The sequence below is a fragment of the Sarcophilus harrisii genome, chromosome 1, assembly GCF_902635505.1.
Source record: "Sarcophilus harrisii chromosome 1, mSarHar1.11, whole genome shotgun sequence".
NCBI classification, from domain to species: Eukaryota; Metazoa; Chordata; class Mammalia; order Dasyuromorphia; family Dasyuridae; genus Sarcophilus; species Sarcophilus harrisii.
The window spans coordinates 296,051,146-296,072,599 of NC_045426.1; the positions used below are offsets into that span (position 1 = coordinate 296,051,146).

The window sequence follows — 21,454 nt, forward strand, 5'->3', positions numbered from 1 at the left end:
TTGAGGGGCCACTGCTCTATCCACACTGGTGTTCATTTTCCATTTGATGGGCAGGTGAAATGTTGGCCTTAAGCAATCTTAAAAAAGGAATATATTTTTCCAATTGCTGTAAAGCGTCTTCCCCACAGATTTGATGGGGTTTCTTAACTTAAAAGGGTAAAATCCTTTTTCCTCAAAAGTCCACCATGGGCCTTTTAATTACTGTATTATCCTCCAAGACATGATGTTTGTTTAACTTTTTGGGTACTGGGAGTGGCAACCTAATGTTCCGAGCAAAATTCCAACCTTCTGGAAGGCCATTTATTTTGGGGGTTCCAGTTGTTCAACCTTCATATCTAATGTCTTCTTTAAGTTGCTTTTGGCTGTTGATTGTGCTGTATTTTCTCCTGTGTGATGTCAAATTGTCGCCTTTGGTGACTGGGGTTTTCAACCATTCCCCCAGTTTTCCCCCTTGGGTGGCACCGTTTTGCTTACTTCGGGAAAATGGAAGCCTCTTTGGGCAAAGGGACCATAGGGGAGGGCTTTCTCCCGGTTTCATTTCTCCTTATACAACTCTTTCTCCCTAATTTAACCCCTTTTTTTCCATCAGGTTCTTCCGGCTGTTATTTTTAATCCCTTTCTGCCCATTGTCCGGCTATTGGCTTTGGGGATTGGCCGTCTAGGACTCCTCGGGCCCTTGGGTTTGTGCCTCTGCCCCAAATTTTTCCTGGGGCCTGGGGGGGCCCCCATGGTTCCTTGTTACATTCTGAGGCCCAATGAAAGCCTCTTTTGCTTTTTATAAGGTCTGGGTTTGTTCCTCCCACCCTGTTTTCCCATTCTGCCTCTATACCAACATTGGCTTTGTGCCCTCACCACACAAGCTTGGTGTTCTCTCTAATCCCTTGCCAGAAGGGACCCTGTCTACCATGTTGGGATCTTGGGAATCTGCATCATAGTCGGCTATAAAGGCATTTGTGCCACTGTGGCGGCGTCCAGAACTCCTCTAAAGGGCATCCTTGGGTGTCCTAGTTAAACCTTCTCACCCTCATTAGCATTTTTCCCGAAGTTGCCTTATTAAAAAATTTGTTGTTGGTTTTCCCCATTAGTTCTTGTGATGCAGTCTAAGCTCCCAAAAGTCAACAAATCATCTGGCCCGCTTATTTTAATGAAGGCCTCACCTTTGTTATTTTATTGGAATGAAGTCCACGCTTTGATACAAGCACAATTTGCTCATTGCTACTGAATAATTAACCTGGCTGGCGTCTGCATTGGACCTATACCGATTGGTCCGGTGATCATAACATGAACACATTTGACTATTTTGTTGGGCTTGTTCCTACAGATCACTATATTCAGAAAGCCCTTAATTTTGTCCGGTTCTAGGCATCTCTTCTATAGATTTCCAGTCATCAGGGTAAGACAAAGCCAAATTCTGTAACAGCATCTTAACATAAGCTGATGTAGCCCCATAAGTGCAAACCTTTTTAAGATTTTAATGTTTCTATTTAAAAGGGTTCTTGACTTTTTGTGGGCATTAGACTGGGAAATTTAGGAAACATAAATGCCTGAAACTCCCGGATGTCCACATCCTTTTCTTTGGCCTTCATTAAGCCCTCTTGGGTTGCTCATGATTGGACCGGGGAAGGTCTGGTGCTGTCACTGCCCCCACCCTCCTCCCTCCATCCCAGAGGGTGGGTTGGTGGAAGAGTAATCACTTGCTCCTGGGGGGGGGCTGGGCCGCCTCCTGAGGGAAAGGTCACCCACCCTTGCTCAAATCTCCATGCCTGTGGGGATAGGTATTAATCTTTGGTTGTCTTCCTAATATCTTTCTAATTTGAGGAGGGGTGGAAGACCAAGGGTTTTTTCTTTCTTCTAAAGGGTTCTTAGTCTAACAAAATATATTGTATAAATAAAATGCCTTGATGGAAATTGTGAGGACCCTTCTCTGAAATGCATGGACATTCTTGTCCCGGACCATTTCTCAAAGAGATCTGCTCCTCCTTAACCAAGGGAGATGCGAATATACCCATCTGTTCCCAAGTTATAAAGTAACCCATGTATTTCTGTCACAATCATCTTTCTATCCCACTCTTGGATGGGTTGGGGGCGGGGGATGGAAGTCTTTATCTTTTGTCCCAAAACAAAAAAAAAAAAAAAGATTACTGGTTTAGTTTTTTAGAAAATAAGTTTTTTGTCTATTAACAATACTCACCCCAAGTTCCTGGTCACGGAACTTCCAGTCCCTTGTTCCCCCGTTGGGGCAAATGTGAAGATCGTGTATTTTAAATCACAGGAGACAGGAATTAGGTTGGGAAAATCTCAGTCTTTTTCTCAGTGAAGAAGGATGGAAATTGGAAGAGAAGGCGATACAATGTGTCAGCTAGTCAAAAGCTAGCTGACCAGCAGCCCACAACCAACCTCAGTCTCAAATCCAGGCCCAATCTCTCCCAGCTTCTCTTCCTGTTTCTCTCTGCCTCCACCTACCAAAATCGTCATTTTCCTATACAACATCAGGACTTGCTCGGAGGTGGGCAGGGTCCATTCTTTTCCAATCAATATTAAGGTATGCCCAATTACTAGTTAGCCTCATGTACTTGGGACCTCAGTGCATCAACTCAAGCCTCAGCCCATTACATATATCTATACTAAGTAAATAATATCTGACACTTATTTTTCATTATTTTACAACCACTAACCTATATAATGTACTCTTATTCAAAGGTGAATAATTCACTACATTAATATAATCAGTTGAAAGAGATCATGGAAGTTGTCCAGGCTGATCCATACCTGGACAAGAATTTACTTTATAATAAATCTAAAAAGTAGTCAGCTTCTTTGCCTAAAAATGTAAATGTATGAGAACCCATTACTTTTCAAGACAGCATTCTACTTTTTGATAGCATTTTTTCCTTATATCAAAATTTAGGTAGTTCATATATTTTCTATTAGTTTATCTTACATATGGAAGCCCTAAGATATTTAGCATTAGGAGCTGCTACGTGATGCAATGGATACACTGCAGGGCTTGGAGACAGGAAGACATCTTTCTGAATTCAAATCTAGCCTTAGACACTTACTTAGTTGGGTGACCCTAGGCAAATCACTTCATCCTGTTTGCCTCAGTTTCCTCTTCTGTAAAATGAGCTGGAGAAATGGCAAACAACTCAGTTATTTATCTTTGTCAAAAAAAAAAAACTCCAAATGGGATCACGAAGATTCTAAAACAACTGAATAGCAGCAACTTCTCTTTGTTTTCCTCATGTTAAACATCTTCAGTTCCTTCAGCTGAACCCTATTTGACATATATTCAAGACCTTTCACTATACTGGTTGCCCTTTTCTGAACACTTTAAAGTTCAATAGATTTTTCCTAATTGAGAAAACTGGAACTGAATTAATACAATTATTCCACATGTTGTCTGACCAGGATAGAGTACAGTGGTATTCTGTTCTCTCTGATGCTGGACACTACTGATCTCTCTTACCATAGCCTGAGCTATCTACCCATTGTCCTTAAAATCAACTACAACCCCAAGATTGTTTTCTGATGACTTGCTCTCTAGCCATGCTTCATCTTTTTATTACTTGTGAACTTGCTTTCTGAGCCCAAATATGATATTCATTCTCATCAAATTAAATTTAATTCAATTAGACAAAATGTTATTGTGTCCAATAAGGTCACTTTGAGTCCTGACTATAAATACTTAGTAGTCAATAAATGTTTATTAAGCATTTGCTCTATGTCATTCAGGTACTAAGTGCTGGAGATGTAAATTTAAAAAGAAGGAAAGAAAAGAAAGGGAAGGAAGGAAAGAAGGAGGAAAGAAGGAAGAAAGAAGGAAGGAAGGAAGGAAGGAAGGAAGGAAGGAAGGAAGGAAGGAAGGAAGGAAGGAGGGAGGGGGAGGGAGAGAAGGAGGGAGGGAGGGAGGGAGCGAGGAAAGAAGAAAGGACGGAACATTGCTTATTGCTCTGAACATTTGCTTATGCTCTGAAGTGGAAGAAAGAATTCTCTTTTATGCACCTAGACTATTTTCATAAGTAGAGTCTACAAACTGCCTTATGACTTAGTATAAGGCAACACAGATTGAGCAAATTTGAGTGTGGGTTCCTCATTATATAGAAGGTAGCCTTTTATTTTCTCAAAGGTCTCAGTGAAACTTTAAAGGTCAAAGGTGTGGTAAGGTTTTGGCATTCCATACATTTGGGAAAGGGATTTTGTCAAAGATCCTGTCCAATGAATATATTTATTTAATTATAAATAATTAGTATATGTGGTAGTATTCTATAATTTTAAAAATTTAAATTAAATCATTTTAAATGTGCTTGTAATAGCAGAAAAAGCACTGGCTATGGAGACAGAGAACTTGGCTTCACATTCCACATTATTTGCTTACAACCAGTGAAACACTGAGCAATTCACTTCCCTTTGGGGGCCCCACTTTTTACTTCTGTAAAAGAAGGCAGTTGGATTAGGCAGTCTCTAATGCCCCTTGCAGCTTTGAGTCATATAAATCATGAAGTCGGATGTGACCTTTAATCTCTAAACTAGATTATAAATTCTGCATTTTTGCCTCTCAATTTTTCTTAAAATGGGAGTGTACTTGCATCAAAGAGATATGTATGCATTATTCATTTTTATCACTACAATGTATGAACATTAGTGGTTGAAAAGTAGAATTTTTATTCTAATCTTAATGACCAAATTGTCAGGAAATTTTTAAAAAGTTTGGTCATTTAGTTTATTCTATTCTATAGTTTAAAAAAAGCAATGGAATCAATGTCCTATAATATAACTTAAATTTAGATAAGACTATAGGGATAGGGCAGCTAGATGGCACATTCGATAGAGTTCCCCTGCCTGGAGTCAGAAATTCCTGGGTTCACATCTGGCCTCAAACACTTAACTAGCTGTGTGACCCTGGGCAAGTCACTTAACTCTATTTGCCTCAGTTTCCTCATCTGTAAAATGAACTAAAGAAGAAAATGGCAAATAACTCCAGTATTATTGGAAAAAAAACAACTGAACAACAACAGCAACAACATAGGGATAGGGACTGGAGCTGTGATTTCATTGGAAAGGGGGCATCTAGTGCAACACATATTTCCTCAGTTTATGCTCAAATTGGCACCTTCTCTAACACTTGGGGATTTGTCTAAAACACTGGGAAGTTAAATCAGCTAATAAGTAAACATTAACTTCCTATTATGGACTGAACACTGTATTAAGTTCTCAAGATTCAAAGAAAGATAAGAGACAGTCCCTGCTCCTAAATATCTCACAAGTCTACTATGGGAAACAATAAGCAAGCACCTCTATACCAACAAGATATGTGCAGGATAAATTGGAGACAATCACCAGTGGGAGGGCACTAGAATTAAAGAGGATCTATCATGTGTCTAGATATCAGAGCTTAGACTTGAACTTGGGTATTCCTTCTCTTCAGCCAATTCTCTACAGCAACCAAGAGGTGCTGTACTGCCTCTTTCATTAGCTAAGATAAGAATGCTTCCAACGCACCTTCCTCACAGCAATCCAAACATGGCAGAGGCTTAATAAATGCCTCATAGAAATAAAAGCTAAGAAGTGCTTAGTTTTTGGCTTCCTACAAGCAAATGCCTAATAAATGCTGCTTCCCTTTTCCTCCCCACATTCAAATATTCATTTTACAAGAGCACTTCTAATGTATTCAATGGGATATTTCAACCTAATGCTGCGCACCTAGTAACTTTTAGTTAGAATGACTGAATCGAACTAGCAATGAGCCAGGGAAGATCTTTATATTTGCCTAGAGATTTAAGCAGAGTAAGTTACACATTAACAGCAGTATTATATATAGGAATTATATTTCATTCCCATTCAATTTAATATTTACTGTATACAATTTAATATTTAAACTAATTGAATTGTAGCCAATATGAAAATAAACTCAAAAGATTATTCCTGAGGAGACATTGGCTTGATTCATTTGTTTCTAGACCTTTGGGGAGTATGGTTTATCATGTGTTCCATAACCCATTAAAACAATATTATTTTAAAACAAATTGTCTCATTCAGAGCATATTCTTTAGGTGGTTGGTGAGTTGATATTATAGTGTTTCCTCAGTCCACAGATACACTGAAATTGACTTCTTGGTGATTCTAATAAGTATCATAATGTCAGAATGTATTTGAAGTTTCACTTTTTAATGTCCTTCAAACTTTTATGAACATAATCTTATTTTATTCATCGTTTGAAACAAGAAAAAGTGTTTCTCATAGATTTGGGACTGGCTGCAGAGTTAGAAAGATCTGGGTTTAGGTCTTGCCACTAACCTGTATTAGCTCTGTAATCACTGGTAAATCAGTCATCCCATCCATGTATCTGGCTGTTTGGTCATTTCAGTCTTGTCCTTTGTTATCCTGTTTGGGGTTTTCTTGACAATATTATAGAGTGATTTGTCATTTCCTTCTCTATCTGATTTTACAGATGAGGAAACTGAGGCAAAAGAGCACCCAAGCAACTCTAAATTACAGAGCACTAAATTACAGAACTCTAAATTAATGCTGATCTGCATTGGTAGAGGGATTTGTATCATCAGAAGTTCTTTGTACTGATGATTACTATTCTAAGTGGTAACAGAATAAAGACAGTTTTCATGCCCTCATTGAGTTTGCAGTCTAGTTTGAAGATAAACCAGACAGGTGTATTTGTTTGTGTGTATATGCAATAATTTGAAGCTACTATTATTTTTTTATTGATAAGCATCTATTAGATGATTATTATGAGTTAAATGTGGTGCTATTTGGATATATATCTTTATTTATATCTTCAACTTCTCACACATAGTAAGCACTTAATATATATTTGTTGATTTAAATTTATAGGGTGTGTATGTGTGTGTGTGTGTGTGTGTGTGTGTGTGTGTGTGTGTGTGATTGTGTGCCTGCTTATCCACACACAAATGAGAAAGACAATCAGATAGACATTATTGTTTTTTATCCCCAAAACAGAATGTAAGCTCTGAGAGTAAGAACAATACCTTATGCTAATTTTATATATCTAACATAAATGAAAAGCAGAGCAAATATAAATATATACAAAATAATTAAATAAAACTAGTTTGGGTAAGAGGAAACAAGGTTGATGAACATCATGCAAAAAACATCATGGACATCATAACCTTGCAGAGCCTGGGCTCTGTGGAAGGGATTTGATGAGGTGAAGTTGAGGAAGAAGTCCATTTCAGGGATGAGGGACAGCCAGTTCTAAGTTGGAGACATAAGAATAGGAGTGTTGAATGTAAGGAGCAGAGAGAAGGGTATTTTGGCTGGATCCCAGAGGGTGAGAGGGAGAGCATTTCCCAATGATAGAGGAAGGAGGTCAAAGACCAGGTCATGATTCTAAAAACTAAACAATGTCTAAACAGCTAAATATGAGTATACAGGTATATGTGCATACATAAGCACACATGTTTACATGTTGATGTGTATCACATGCTACAGTCTGTGTGTATCATACATGTTTTACATATATATGCACACTACATACTATGGAAGTTTTTTGTATATAGTCCTATTAGGTTATATATGCACCATGTGTATATATTTATGTTAAAAAAATATATCCATGAGATTGCCAAGGACAAAAATGAATAAAGAAGAAAAAAGAACCAAGGTTCTGACTTTGGGTAATATACTTTAAGGGATTGAGAAAGATACATGGAGATAATGAGATACAGATAAGAATCAGCTACAAAAGTAAGAAAGAAAGCTGAGTGTTGAGAGAAAAGTGAATGAACTAATAATACTCTTTAGTGCAACAAGATTTCCATAAGCCTGAAAGAATGAGGAACAGCATTTGATGATCATGCTCTTGGTGACAATTGAGAACAGTTAAAAAACTTGAAAAGTTAAGAAACATCTATTAGCTTCTCTGATACTTTTATGGGATCACCTTTTAGCTATCAGAACCAGCAACTCTAATTGTTATTATTAATACTAAATTTGAAACATAAATCCACATGCTAATCTGGATTATTTGGCTTAAATACTTGTTTTTTAGCTAGCAATTGATCATATCTTAATTCACATCTTTCATTTTTATAAAACTTTAAAGAAAAATGACCAGATCAAAAACCTTTTCATCTAAAATGGAAGTAAATTATAAATATCAATATCAATAATAAGTATCATATGTTTATATCTGGATGAATTGTTGTAATGTGATATAAGAAATAATAATCATATATTGATATGTATATATATGTGTGTATATATATTTGTATAATATATTAAATGGCTCAGCTCTCTTTTTTTATTTTAGATTTATGATTTGCTTTAATATGGAGACATGTGGTTCCTTATGTTGTTTTTGACTAACCAGAATTTGCTTGGTAAGCATCATCAAATTTGATGATCAAATATGAATTTCTCTGTTCCTCTGATCAGGAAGAAGATGAAGTCCCTGATGATGAGACTCTGAATCAAATGATTGCCAGACGAGAAGAGGAGTTTGATCTTTTTATGGTAATGTTGCAAAAATAATTAAAATATAAAATTACTGATTTCTATATGCTCTTGATGAAAAAGGAAAGATTTAGTTTAGAGCTTGATGACCTTGAGAATTCCTGTTACAAGATCTGTCTTTCATTCTGTAGCCATTCACTTACTAGAGCAAAACAAACATTTCTTCTTGGGAAAAGAAATTTTATAATGAGAGCACATTAATCTTGAAATGTCATTAGTGCATTGCAACTTCATTCAGGGTTCAAAACTCAAAATAATTTACTTAATTCAAATTAATTTAAAGCAAATTGTGACTTGGATTTTCTGTGACTTTTTGAGTCATTTGCCTCTTAATCATTCTTCATTTTTCAGAAAACTTTTTTCATAAACTTTCTTATTTCAATTATGGACTTATTTTCCCATTATCCCCAAAGACTCCTCATTGACACATTTGGCCTCTAGGAATCATCAGAAATCAGAGTTTAGGAGCTACTAGAGAATACCTCATATGTTGCTGTAAATTCTTTTGATAGTTATTAATTGGTAACAAATTATGATAAAATAAAATCTTAGGTTTTCCAATGAAGTAGTTTATTGACCTCTAATCTTAGCTCTTTGTATCAAAAATTTAGTTATGTAAAGGTCTTTAAAAGTCCTTTCCTACATGACCTCAATTATTTTGCACTGAAATGGGGAAGTATAAGAATGATAGGTTAAGATGACAGATTTTACTAGTTCACCGCACACTAACAGATAATTAAACATTGAAGTGAATCACTGCAAAGTCATAGCACAGGTTGGTGAATAATCACAAGTAACTTTTTGTTATGTGTAGTGTAGACATTGAAGGATATTATATTCTTTGTATTATTTAGCACTGACCACATTCAATGTAAAATAAGAGATAAAATTCCTACTAAAAAGCTGCAACATTGGTAACTTTATCACCTTAGAGGTTAATTTCATTTTTTTAATTTTGGAAAGTTGACTGTTGTTTTATAGCTGTTTAATAGTAAAATGGTGACTATATTGAATTTGGTCTGTGGAATATCAACTGACACAGTAGCTCACTGTGGTGAGGCAGTACCCTGAGGTACTTTAAAGCTATACCAATGTAACTTTTATGTTTTACCATACTGGAATAACTTTGTCAACTCAGCAGAAAATTGTAACTGTGAAATAAGGGCCAGCCAAGCTAAGTATCAAGAAGTTCATCATCAGTAGCCAGGGAATTTTGTCATGAATCATTTGACCATAGTAACTCATGTAATAAACAAAAATATATCATGGAGACAATCATCTATTCACCACAATCTTTTTCAGAACATGAGGTAGATGAATTTATATGACTAACTTTATAAGATCTTTCAAATTCAGTCAACATATACATTAATACTTACTGATGTTAACTAAACATAGGGGAGAGTAGTGAAAATTATGTAGAATGGTATGGTTGAAGAACTGTGGTTGTTTGTTGTTCCTTCTCAAAGAGCACCATGATGTCAAGGGAGGTGACGTCATGGCATGCAAGTGAATTGGATTTAAGTTAGGCAAGACTGTGCAAGGTCACTTGCCTTACTTTCCTCTCCAAAGCCATCTGGGTCCAGGGCCAGATATAGATCAAGATGATTGAAGATACATACCCCTGTATGCATTGGGAGACCTTGGTTTTTATAAATTAATGTCTTTAAAAGGTCTGTTGACTGAGGCAATGCCTAATCAGTGATTAAGGGAAATCTTTCTATTTCTGTCTGTCTCTGTCTCTCTCTGTCTCTCTGTCTCTGTCTCTGTCTCTGTTTCTGTCTCTCTCTCTGTGTCTCTGTCTCTTTTTCTTCTTTTCTTTCTCAGTAAGTTTGTGTGTGTGTGTGTGTGTGTGTGTGTGCATATGTGTGTCATATTTAAAATATCTTAAATGCTAAGATATCTTGAAGGTCCCTGCCTTTAATTCACTTTCATGTCATGACATCATCTTTCTAATGTCATGATCTTCTTAGAGAAGGAAGGGCAAACAACAACCTCTGAGTAAGAGTAGGAACTATCTCACTGTTGACCCAATGGGGGCTTACCAGCAGGATAACATAACTCTTTATTTTCCTTTTTTTTTCTTTTTTACCTTTTCCTTTCTCCTTCCCTTTCCCTTGTCCACATAGAATATCATACCCTTAACTTGTACATACTCTGCTTAAAGGAATGTACATGTCTATTTAGTTTAAAACTAAAAAAGGAGAGAGACCCAAGTTGTGTATATTAAACACATAAAGCTTTTTGCAAGCCTTAAATAAATAAATGCCATAAATGCCAGTTGTTTTTTATCATATTTTGTGAAGACATGTCCAGAAGAAAGTTGAAATGTTCTCAAAGACATGAATACCCAACAATATTAAAAATGAAATTTATTTCTTCCTAACAACCAGGAAATTACAGATTACAGATGAGAAAGTCTATTCCACATTAGCTATTCTTTGGTCAGGTAATCAATTATGAAAGAAGAAGCCCAAGTTGATACCAAAATTAGATGAACAGAAAGATATGATATATAATTGCAAACTACAATTGTTCTTTGAAACAAACTGTTGATCCTACAAGACAGGAAATGAAAACAAGAACCAATATTAACATGGACTATCATAATGGCCTTAGCAAGTTGGGCATCATTCTTCACAAGGAGGCAAAATCTCCAGAAAACTGTCTCAGACATCAAATATTTCTTCTTCTTTCCAATTCTCTTTGTCTATGACAATGGGAACAACACATTAAAATTCTAACATCACAATCTCCTATATACAGCATAAGGAAGTAGAAATGTCACTATAGAAAATATAGATATAAAATATAGCTTGACTAGACTGAACATAAATAGAAGATGTGTGTGCTGACAGTGATACAGTTTTAAGAGAATTGAAGGATAAATTACCAATAAATCTAAAAGATGAGAAGACACCATATGCTTTGAAAAAATTATTACTCCTTAAAAAAAATTTAAACAAATATTAGTAATTACTGACCTATATGCCTACTTTTGCAATCTCTATAAAGTCTTCTTGAGAATAATTTTATCCATATTTTTAGAGCACCTTTAATGTTGATAAATGGAGTTTTGTTTTTCTTTTTTCCTTTTAAAAGGCTTCTACAGGAAACCTATATAATTATCTGAAGGCTCAGAGAATTCAAAAATCCTACTGTTTCATTGACCATAAAACATCATTTGATTCAGTATGACACATTGCCATCTTAAATGATCCTCTTCAACAAGGCATTTTCATATACGTGTGTGTGTATGTATGTAATCATATGAAATTATTAGAAAAATAACAAGAGATTATTTAAATGACTCATGATTATTAACATCAAACATTAAAATAAGGCAGAGAAACATATGTTCAACAAAGTAGTTTTCCACTGTCATGGAGGATGACTAGGACAGATGCCAACAGAAGAGATTGCCCATTATGAGATCTTTCAGATGTTATACCAATTGCATCATGGCCTTGAACAAGGCAAAACCAATCTATAGTTACTGAAAAATTCAGCCTAAATGTCCACATTGGAAGAAAGACTGGATGAACAATACATGTTTAGTTGCAGTTGAATGGATAACTCATAGTTGATCCATTAGTACATACATATTATAGGTATGTAAATGGATGACACATAACTGGTCTTAGAACCGAGGAGTAGAAGGAAAACAGAATGCATCATAATTGGGAAACTATGCAGTACTTTTAATATCTCTAGGTCTCCCCTGAGACAAACACCCACATTTTTTAAACTAAAATATCTATTAATGCAGGTTGTGAATAATGGAATACAAAAATCAATGAAGAATTAAAGTTATAGTTCATGCCAGTTGTAATAGAGAATCACAATATGAACAGAAATTTGTGCAGGGCAACTGGTATTATGGCTTCCATTCAGGAGATGTATGACTGAAAAAATCAAGTGTACTAATTACAAAGCTAGAGTGAATTGCTCCTTATTTCATACATGCAATGATTTATGAAAAGAAAATAATACTGGATTATTAAGCAATACCTGGTCTAGTCCCAGTGGAATTTTCATGCAGTCACCAAAAAAAAGGGTAAAAGGGTCAATGTTAGGTTCTTTTAGTCCATCAAGAGGGACTTAGAGAAGAAGCCTAAGTGACTGCAGAAGGCCTGTGTCTTTAATCTCTATCCAGTGCTAATCAAATTAGGTCATCTGTTAAGAACCAGGTTCCCCACTTGAGACAGTAGACAATATCTTATTTTTATTTTTTAACATTGCAAACTCTGCCAGGTAAAAAGGTCAATGAAGTCTCAAACTCCACCTTTTCCAAAAATCAGGTTACATTTGAATCAAGGAAGCCCTGCCCACTGAACTAAAAGCTGTTTCTTTAGTACAGTTAACATGACTCATTAGGGCCCACTTTCCTGACTGGAACTTAGTTCCAGGGTATTATGCCTTTCTTCCCTTTGCAAAAAGCTAAAAAGTAAATGGTGCTAGCCATTGATTATAATATTTCCAGCCATAGCTAAGTAGGCAGGCTCCTGACACTCCAAGGAAGGGAAGTCTTTAAAAAAGTTAAAAATGTCATTTTTGAGTACATGTGAGCTTAAGGTAGTTTGACAGACAAGTATAAAAGTTTTGCAGCCTCCACCCCTTCTAGGTTATTACTTTTATATTCAAAGACTAACTATATGACTTATCTGGAGTTTTCCCTCAGCTTTTCATTGTAACCTACAAGCTGTGTTTTGCCCATTTTATTCATTAGCATCTTCAGCAGAGGACAATGGAATAAAATGTGCTGACTTATCAGCACCTAAGGTAAAGAAAAAAGAGCAAACTACTGACTAAAACAAACACTTGGATTACTTATAGATTTCAATAATGTTATCTTTATCTCATTTATATATTCAAAATACCCATGCATATAGGTGCATGGTTACTCATTTATATATTGAGTATATATATCTCATACATATATGTAGACAGTAAGATAGTTATTTTCTTACAAAAATTTTTTCTATATATTTTTTCTTTTCTGTTTATAAAAAGTTGCATTAAACAATTGTTTATTCCATTCTGATTATCGATTTCAGATGTTGATTTCCCAGAAGCTATATTCCTATCCAGGGCAAGAAAACTACTTGTTTCATAATTGTATTTGTTAGCCTAAAAATTATAATCCAGTCAGGAGAAATGTGTTTTTTATGTTGAAACTTAAGGAGAAAGTTCTTGTTTATTAACTGCTAATTGATTCAAAATATCATTGTGCTAGATATTATGGATATTAATTTGGATATATATGCATACATGCATGCATATTGTAGATTGAATTTTGTTGAAAAACAAAAAGGTTTCAATTATATCCTTCAACTTATGCCAATGAACTACATCATATCTTTAACATGATGAAAGTAGAAATCATTTTAGTCTCCCTTTCATTAAAAAGTTTGAATATGTTTATTTTCATAACTATGAAACAAATTAGCTCTTTAGTATTTTTATTAATAATTGTTCTAGAGCAAATTTTTCCAAACATTTTTCGATCTTCATCACACCTCACCACTTTGAGCAATACTTCTCCACATATGCTCTCTATAGTATGAAAAGAAATAAATTTATCATGTATCATATATGTTCACATACACAATAGAATAATTTTCCATAAAGAAAAATTTATTCAGGACACAACTCAACTAATACCATACCACTTTTGAATACCATCATCATATTGCTATCATATTTAAAATAAATTATTTATAAGACTGCCAAAAGTTTTGAAGATATCGTACATGAAACTTCTTTTTAGGTACGACAGTTTAAGAAGGGATAAGCATTAATTTTCTGTTTCTTACTTGTTGAAACACAGTCATTTCTAGTGATGGACAACTAGGAGGTAATTCTAGCAAGTGTTAATAGAGTGTCCACGTTATATGACCCATAAAACAGCCAATCTGTACCATGATGAGATTCTGTTATACTTACTTACTACAATCAAATTTGTAGTAGATTTTCTAAAATAGCTTTGATTGTATACTTTTAACAAGTTTTTGCACAAGGAATATCTTCTATCAGTATTTTCTGATTTGGGGCTCAAAAATATGTCAGTGAAATACCTTTGAATTATTAAATTTAAGACTTGTAGAAGTTTAAATAATTACTTGAGAGACAGATATAAATTTTTTGAGGTGGTGGTGGTTGACTTTTTGATTCACTTTTTGAGTATTTGGGGTTTTCTTAATATAATTTTGATATTCATAAAAAGTAAAGAAGCCTATATAATTCAATAATTAGTGGTCCTACATGATGTAAATATTAAGCATGATTAATATATGAAATGTTTTTAGCCTGTGGAGGATATTAGGTCATTGAAAGCTAGTTGAAAGCCAAATGAGTTATTATATTGATTTAGACACAAACTAAATTTTTAAGAGAAAGAATGATGTGGGGAAATTGATAATTCAAGAAAATTCACAATATAACATTTATAAAAATTGTTATAACGATCAATTTAGACTAAATTATCTTTTAAATCAAAATATCTCTGATAACAGACAACATAAGGATTGAGTGATATGCATCTCTTCACAGTATCTAGTAGAGGTTCCACATGCTGAAAATAGTAAAAAAAATTGAACCCAAACTATTTTTCCACCCCAAATTCCGGAATAAGTCTATGGCAGTTCTCTAATGTGAGGCACATTAGATTCTTTCTGATGTTTTAATTCTGTAGAAAGTATATATATTTTGCTGAGGCAATTAGGGTTAAGTGACTTGCCCAGGGTCACACAGCTAAGAAGTATTAAGTGCCTGAGACTAGATTTGAACTCAGGTCCTCCTGACTAGAGGGCCTGTGCTCTATCCACTGTGCCATTCATCTGCCCCTGTAGGAAAGTAATTCTACAATGAATAAAAATGCACTTCAAAAGTCTTAAGTTTTTAAAAATGTATATCCTGAAAGTAAATCTGCCCTAGAAAAATATAATTTAGTATGACCAATATTATGCCTAAAATATATTTTTAAAAATTCATTAACTAAAGCAAAATTTACATTTTACCAAAATGTAAAATTTAGTAAATAAATATGATTGACTATTACTTCTTCACTCAGCAGGTACAGAGATAGAAATAGTAGCTGATATGGTATGTTAATCATATAATTTTAATTGCTATAAAAATGTGTGTCATTTTCTTCTTGACCTTCCTTAACACTTTTGTTAATTATTATCTAGCGAATGGACATGGATCGACGCAGGGAAGATGCCCGAAACCCAAAACGCAAGCCTCGCTTGATGGAAGAAGATGAACTGCCATCCTGGATTATTAAAGATGATGCTGAAGTAGAAAGGCTTACCTGTGAAGAAGAAGAAGAGAAAATATTTGGCAGAGGATCCCGCCAGCGCAGGGATGTGGATTACAGTGATGCACTCACAGAGAAGCAGTGGCTGAGGGTAAGGGTGACTTTTATCTTTCTTTTGTTGAATATATTGGATAAACTTTCAAGATTTAAAAAAAAAATCATTGGTGGAAATGCATGCAGTGACCTGAGTGCTTTGAGATGACAAGTCAAATGAGCAAAATACTCTTTATTCCATATTTGTGATGATTGCCTAGAATTGCTATGTGATTAAGTTGTGGATCTTTGGTTTTTTTTTTTTAAAGCTTTATTTGTCAAAAATGTATTGCTTTTAGTGAATTTTTCATTGCAAGATCTAGAATTACTGCAGCTTTGATTCTGGCTAATGTTTTATTACAAGTTGATTATGCTCTATCTTCTAATGTTTAGGTATTCTTTAAAAAGTTGTATATTTTAATCAAGATCATAGACAATTTGGAATTAGATAGCAGCCTAAGACATGCATTGTTTTTCATGTTCAATTTGTGCATTTATGGGAAAACCAAATATAACCAATCCAGATATAAACTAGTAGTTATCTCCTTTTGGAATATCTTCATTTCTGATTCTGACTGCTATTGTCAATTTTGTAGTACTCAGTGGAGAGTAGTGAAATAATAGCATTTTCATAGGATCTTTTTGTTTAGGATTTGCAGATTAAGTTGGGTTTGGGGGGGATGCCTATTTGAAATAAATTCATAAAATTAATGGAAAACTCAGCCACACTATCTGTGTTTGTTATAGTACTTTTTTAATATGGATTGGTGAAATGGTCATTAGTGAATCTGTGCCATGAGCCACAGATCACAGAGAAAATGATAGTTAAGAATAGCTACTCAACAATTGAAGGAAAGGATAAGCTAGGTCTGTATGTTGTTTATGTTGTTAAAAGAAAAAAATAAAAAGTATCATTTGGATGAAAATATATTTCAGGATCCAGATGGTAGATAGATAGCCAGATGATCGTGAATCTTCTTGGCTGTAGGCCAAGAGAGGAGGCTAAAAAAAAAAGACACAGAGATGTCTTGTCACTACCTGAGATGTGATTTACTCAGAATGTTGTATAGAAAGAAAAGAGAGTATTTGGATTGTGAACTGGCTGAGATTTGTTGTCTTCTAAAAAGAGATCCAGAAACTAACAAATAGCATTGTCAGTACTTTGATTTTCTTTGCATAATTGGATATTTGAGTTTAAAATGTAAGGCTACTCCAACCATGAATGGATATCACTGCTTTCTGGCCAAATTTCACAACACCATAATTCCATTTCATGAATTTCTTTTCTCTGTTTCAGCTTTATGAATTTTGATTTGACTAGTTAAGATTTATGCCATGATACTGAGGACTCTTCCCATATTCATCTCAAAACTATAGGAGATGTTCTATTTTTTTTCCTTTCTTTTATTTAAGAAATAAATTAAATACCTAGAGTATTGCAGGAGATGAGATGACTATCTGACCGACCCAGTATTTTAGAGTCAATCTTTATATATATATATATATATATATATATACACACATATTCTACAGAATTCACAAGCATAATTACCATGAAGGCATTGCCCTTGTGATTAAGGTCCTTTTTTATTACCCAGGAATGAGACTGAGCTGGAGCAGTTTTATGCTAACTGGAAACTGCTCTTTTAAAAATAAATAAATAAAACATCAGCAGAAAGTCGAGACTTGAAAATTTTAGATTAGAAAAAACAATTTAGTCTTAGCTCATTTTCCTGTTCCTTTTATTATAATGTGAGGAATGGAGAATGAAAAGCTATCCTTGATTTTCATTGAGAATATTATAGCAATGTTTTACAGCTTATTATTATTTTTTTGGAAATTGGTAGAGATCATCTATGTAAATCTACTCTATATTTTAAACAGAAAGCTCAAATAATACAAATATTAAGCATTACTGCAGATTATTGGAGTTAACAATGTTAATGTAATCATAGACTTTAGGTAAGGTTTAGATATCCCCAAAGATGAAGTATTTATTTTGGGCAGCTGAGTGGTGCAGTGGATAGAATGACAGGCCTGAGGCTCATCTTCCTGAGTTCAAATCTGGTCTCAGACATTTACTAGTTGTGTGACCCTAAACAAGACATTTAAACCCTGTTTATCTTCGTTTCACATCTGTAAATGAGCTAAAGAAGGAAATGGCAAGCTACTTCAGTATCTTTGCCAAAAAATGAGGTCATGAAGAATCAGATGTGAATGAACAGCAATAATATTTACTTCATCGTAATGCTTTGAAAATTAATGGTCACAATAATTTTAACCAAAACATATAATTAATTCAGATACCCAATTCCCCAGCCATTCTAGATAAATGATGCTACTGTCATTTGTTTTCTAGTTGAGAATTTTCTATATGTTTTTGATATTAATATTTTTAGACTTTCATCAAGTGCCACAAAGAGACATGCTGAACATTGCTATGCCCCTTGATTAAATGAAGGATACATGATCCTACCCTCAAATGTGGACAGAGCAATAATATTACATCCAGCCTCTTAAGAGGGGATTTGCCCTCAGATTGAAAGGACTGAGGCAACTTTGCTAAGAACTACACTCATTCTTCTATTCAATGGATAGACAAGGTCTCTGCAAGGAATACTTGTTTTTATAACAGTTATTGGGCATCACCAGAGGCCTTTTGCCTCTTACCTGAATGATCATATAAGACTTTAGAAACTTATAGCTGGCAAAGTTGACTTTATTCCAGCTTCATGCTAGATTTTACACAGAAGATGTATGGTAAATGTAGCTTTACTTGATGAGCAGACAGTCTGAAATAGACACAGTAATAAGATGGGGACTGTACGCAGAGCAAGATGAGCAGCAGAATGTGGAAGCCTGTGGCATCAAGAACGTGATTTTATGAAATTTGTTATAATGTGGTTTCATAAAATTAAATTGAGTTAACCCAAATGTTTAAAGGCAAGATTGAAGTATTGGAGTGGGTCAGCCTCACTGTTTTGGATACTGACCTGACCTCTCACCCTCTCATTCCCAATCAAGTCAAACTAGCTGTGGCTCATATTGACTCCAGCCCACTTGACAGTATCTCAGAGCATCCTGTGCAGACCACTGGGTCTTTGGTTTCATCCTCTGTCAACCTTTGAAGAAGCATGAGGTAATGAATGGAATGATAGACTTGCAGTTGGGAGATCTGGGTTCAAATTATGGCTCAACTACTTCTTAAATGGGTGACCATGATCAAACTCCTTCTAGCTCTCAATCAGTGACCCTTCATCACCTAACATAAGAGCTCACAAGGGGAGCAATAAAACATATGCTACCTCTCTTAGGGTTTTGAAAAGAAAGTGTAGCACTGCTTTTATTTCTTACCTTTAATAGAAACCTGACTTTTCCTTAACCAGTGTATCCCCCATCTGCCCTTTATTGCATCCTTCTCCATTGGGGGCAGCTCCTCTCCTCACCATGACTTATTCTATTCTTTCTAGATTATTACTTTGCCATCATCCCTTAAGAAGTACATAAAATCCTTTCATGCCATCCTCTCACCATTCTTGTTATTATTCAGGCCAGTCTCCTAATTCACGATCTTTCCCTAGATTCCATAACTTTCCATCTCTTAAGTATTTCAGTTCTCATCTAACAAAATGACTACATAATTTCTCAACTTTTTTTTTTTTAACTCTAATGGTCATCTTTGTCAACTCACTTCATTTATGCCTGTGATCATGTAGGATGGTCTCATGTATCTCTTATAATTATCCTCAAGATCTTAAGCTTCTAAATTCTAATTCCTAAGATGTCCTCTTTCTCTCTACATATTACTCTCGCTACATACTAAATGATACATGAGCAAAAATTCACTTTTCTATTATATTTGTAGGCGTCAATATAACCTCTTTCCCACAACACTTCCTAGGGCTCTCAGGAATGCCTCAATGATACTCACCCACGAGCCACTGAAGCAGCTACAAAATATTTCCTTACACAAGCCACCGCCTCTATAGTAATAATATTTGCCATCATTTACAATGCATGATCAACAAATCAATGAACCTTAATCCAACTTTCAGACAATTGAGCTTCCCTCTCAATAACCTTAGCTCTAGCTGTCAAACTAGGTCTTTTACCTTTTGCCATATTGTGACCTCTGATCACATGACCCCTTCCTGTTCCCCATCTTCATTTGCCTCTGAAACAAATTCTGCCACCAGCTATCATGAGGCAACCACCATCCAATTTATCTGTTCCAGTCCCTATCTGGTACAATACAGGAGTACAATATCAATTATGTCAGCACTACTATTAATTTAATTCATTGCAGAATATTTTTACAAACCCTTTACTTTTTTCTCAAACCCACCTCGTCCCCGGCCCCCCCCCCCCCACATACTATCTAGTTAGAGAATATGACTTATCTTTTCTTTGTCACTGAGAGGACTGAGATCCACCAAGGTGGGTTCTCTCAATTCCCCTTATTCATTCCTCAAAACATAGAAACATCATTATATACTTCCTTTCCCCTCTGGCCATAGGAGAAGGAATATATCTAATTCTCCTTAAAACTAATTCCCCATTTATATTGTTGAGTCCTTTTCCTCTAATCTCTTTGGGGATCTTGCTCAACCTTTTAACCTTTCCTTAATGTCTTTAACCTCCCTGAAACCTTTCTTTGGCCTTTCTATCCAACCCAGGTCAGATCTTTTCCCTTGAACCTTTTACTACTAAAATTAATGAAAAAGTTGCCTCACATACATTATAAGACTCTGACCAAGTCATTTAGCCTTTCTGTGCTTCTGTTTGTTAATAGTACTTCTCTCACAAGATTGTCAAATGATCAAATGAATTAACTTATGTACTGTTATGTAAAGTTAAATATTAAAACGTTAAATCACTACATAAATCACTATAATTGTTCAAGCAATATATAAATGCTAGCAATTATTATCATCATTATTAGCAGCAATATGTTTAAACAATCTTAATTTATTCTTCATTATAGACTTAAACTTTTTATGATTGGGTTAAGCATGAATGCTGCTGCACATGAAATTGGGTCAAAGCTGTTATTTTGGGAAGGCCTTGATTGTACTCTTCCTGCTTCTTCAATCATAGTTGCCACCCCCTTTCCCCCCCACCTCAATTTTTCTGGTACTTTTAGTACCTCTTCTATTCTTTCAACAAGTCAAAGACAAATTAGGATGCCACCTAAGTTCTATGGTTTGTAATATTTAATTGTTATTCTGAGGTTAGGATATTTTTTGTTTCTTACAGTGAATCTGAAGTCTTAAAACTATTCTATGCAAAAGTCACAATTGCATATTTACTGATAATCTTTTTGTCCTCTGCAGTATCTAACCTCAGCAAGTGTGCTAATGTAAATATTCATATCAACATTTCCTCTTTCATACTATAAGCTTCAAGCTTACACAATATGCTATGTAGGTAGCCACCTAAATGAGATATAAATGATGGCAATGTCCTCAGATCTTTCTGTTTCTTTGGAAAGAGGGTTTTAGGAGATATAGGATTTCAAGACAGAGAAAGAAGGAAGATAGAATTGCTTCACTATCCTTCTTTGCTGGCTTCATTGCCAGGTGAGAAATTGAATTGCCTTTGATTTATGAGCCC

At 34.9% G+C, this 21,454-nt stretch overlaps 1 protein-coding gene across 8 annotated transcripts in view; it reads left to right on the forward strand.

The window, feature by feature from the left end:
- Positions 1-21,454, forward strand: part of SMARCA2 (SWI/SNF related, matrix associated, actin dependent regulator of chromatin, subfamily a, member 2) — a 278,733-nt gene that overhangs the window by 199,800 nt on the left and 57,479 nt on the right. For all 8 annotated transcript variants that reach the window (XM_031943983.1, XM_012542924.3, XM_031943976.1 and 5 more), the window contains 2 exons: positions 8,410-8,487; positions 15,681-15,899. In XM_031943983.1, the coding sequence (XP_031799843.1) occupies positions 8,410-8,487; positions 15,681-15,899 (297 nt within the window). The remainder of the gene's footprint in view (positions 1-8,409; positions 8,488-15,680; positions 15,900-21,454) is intronic.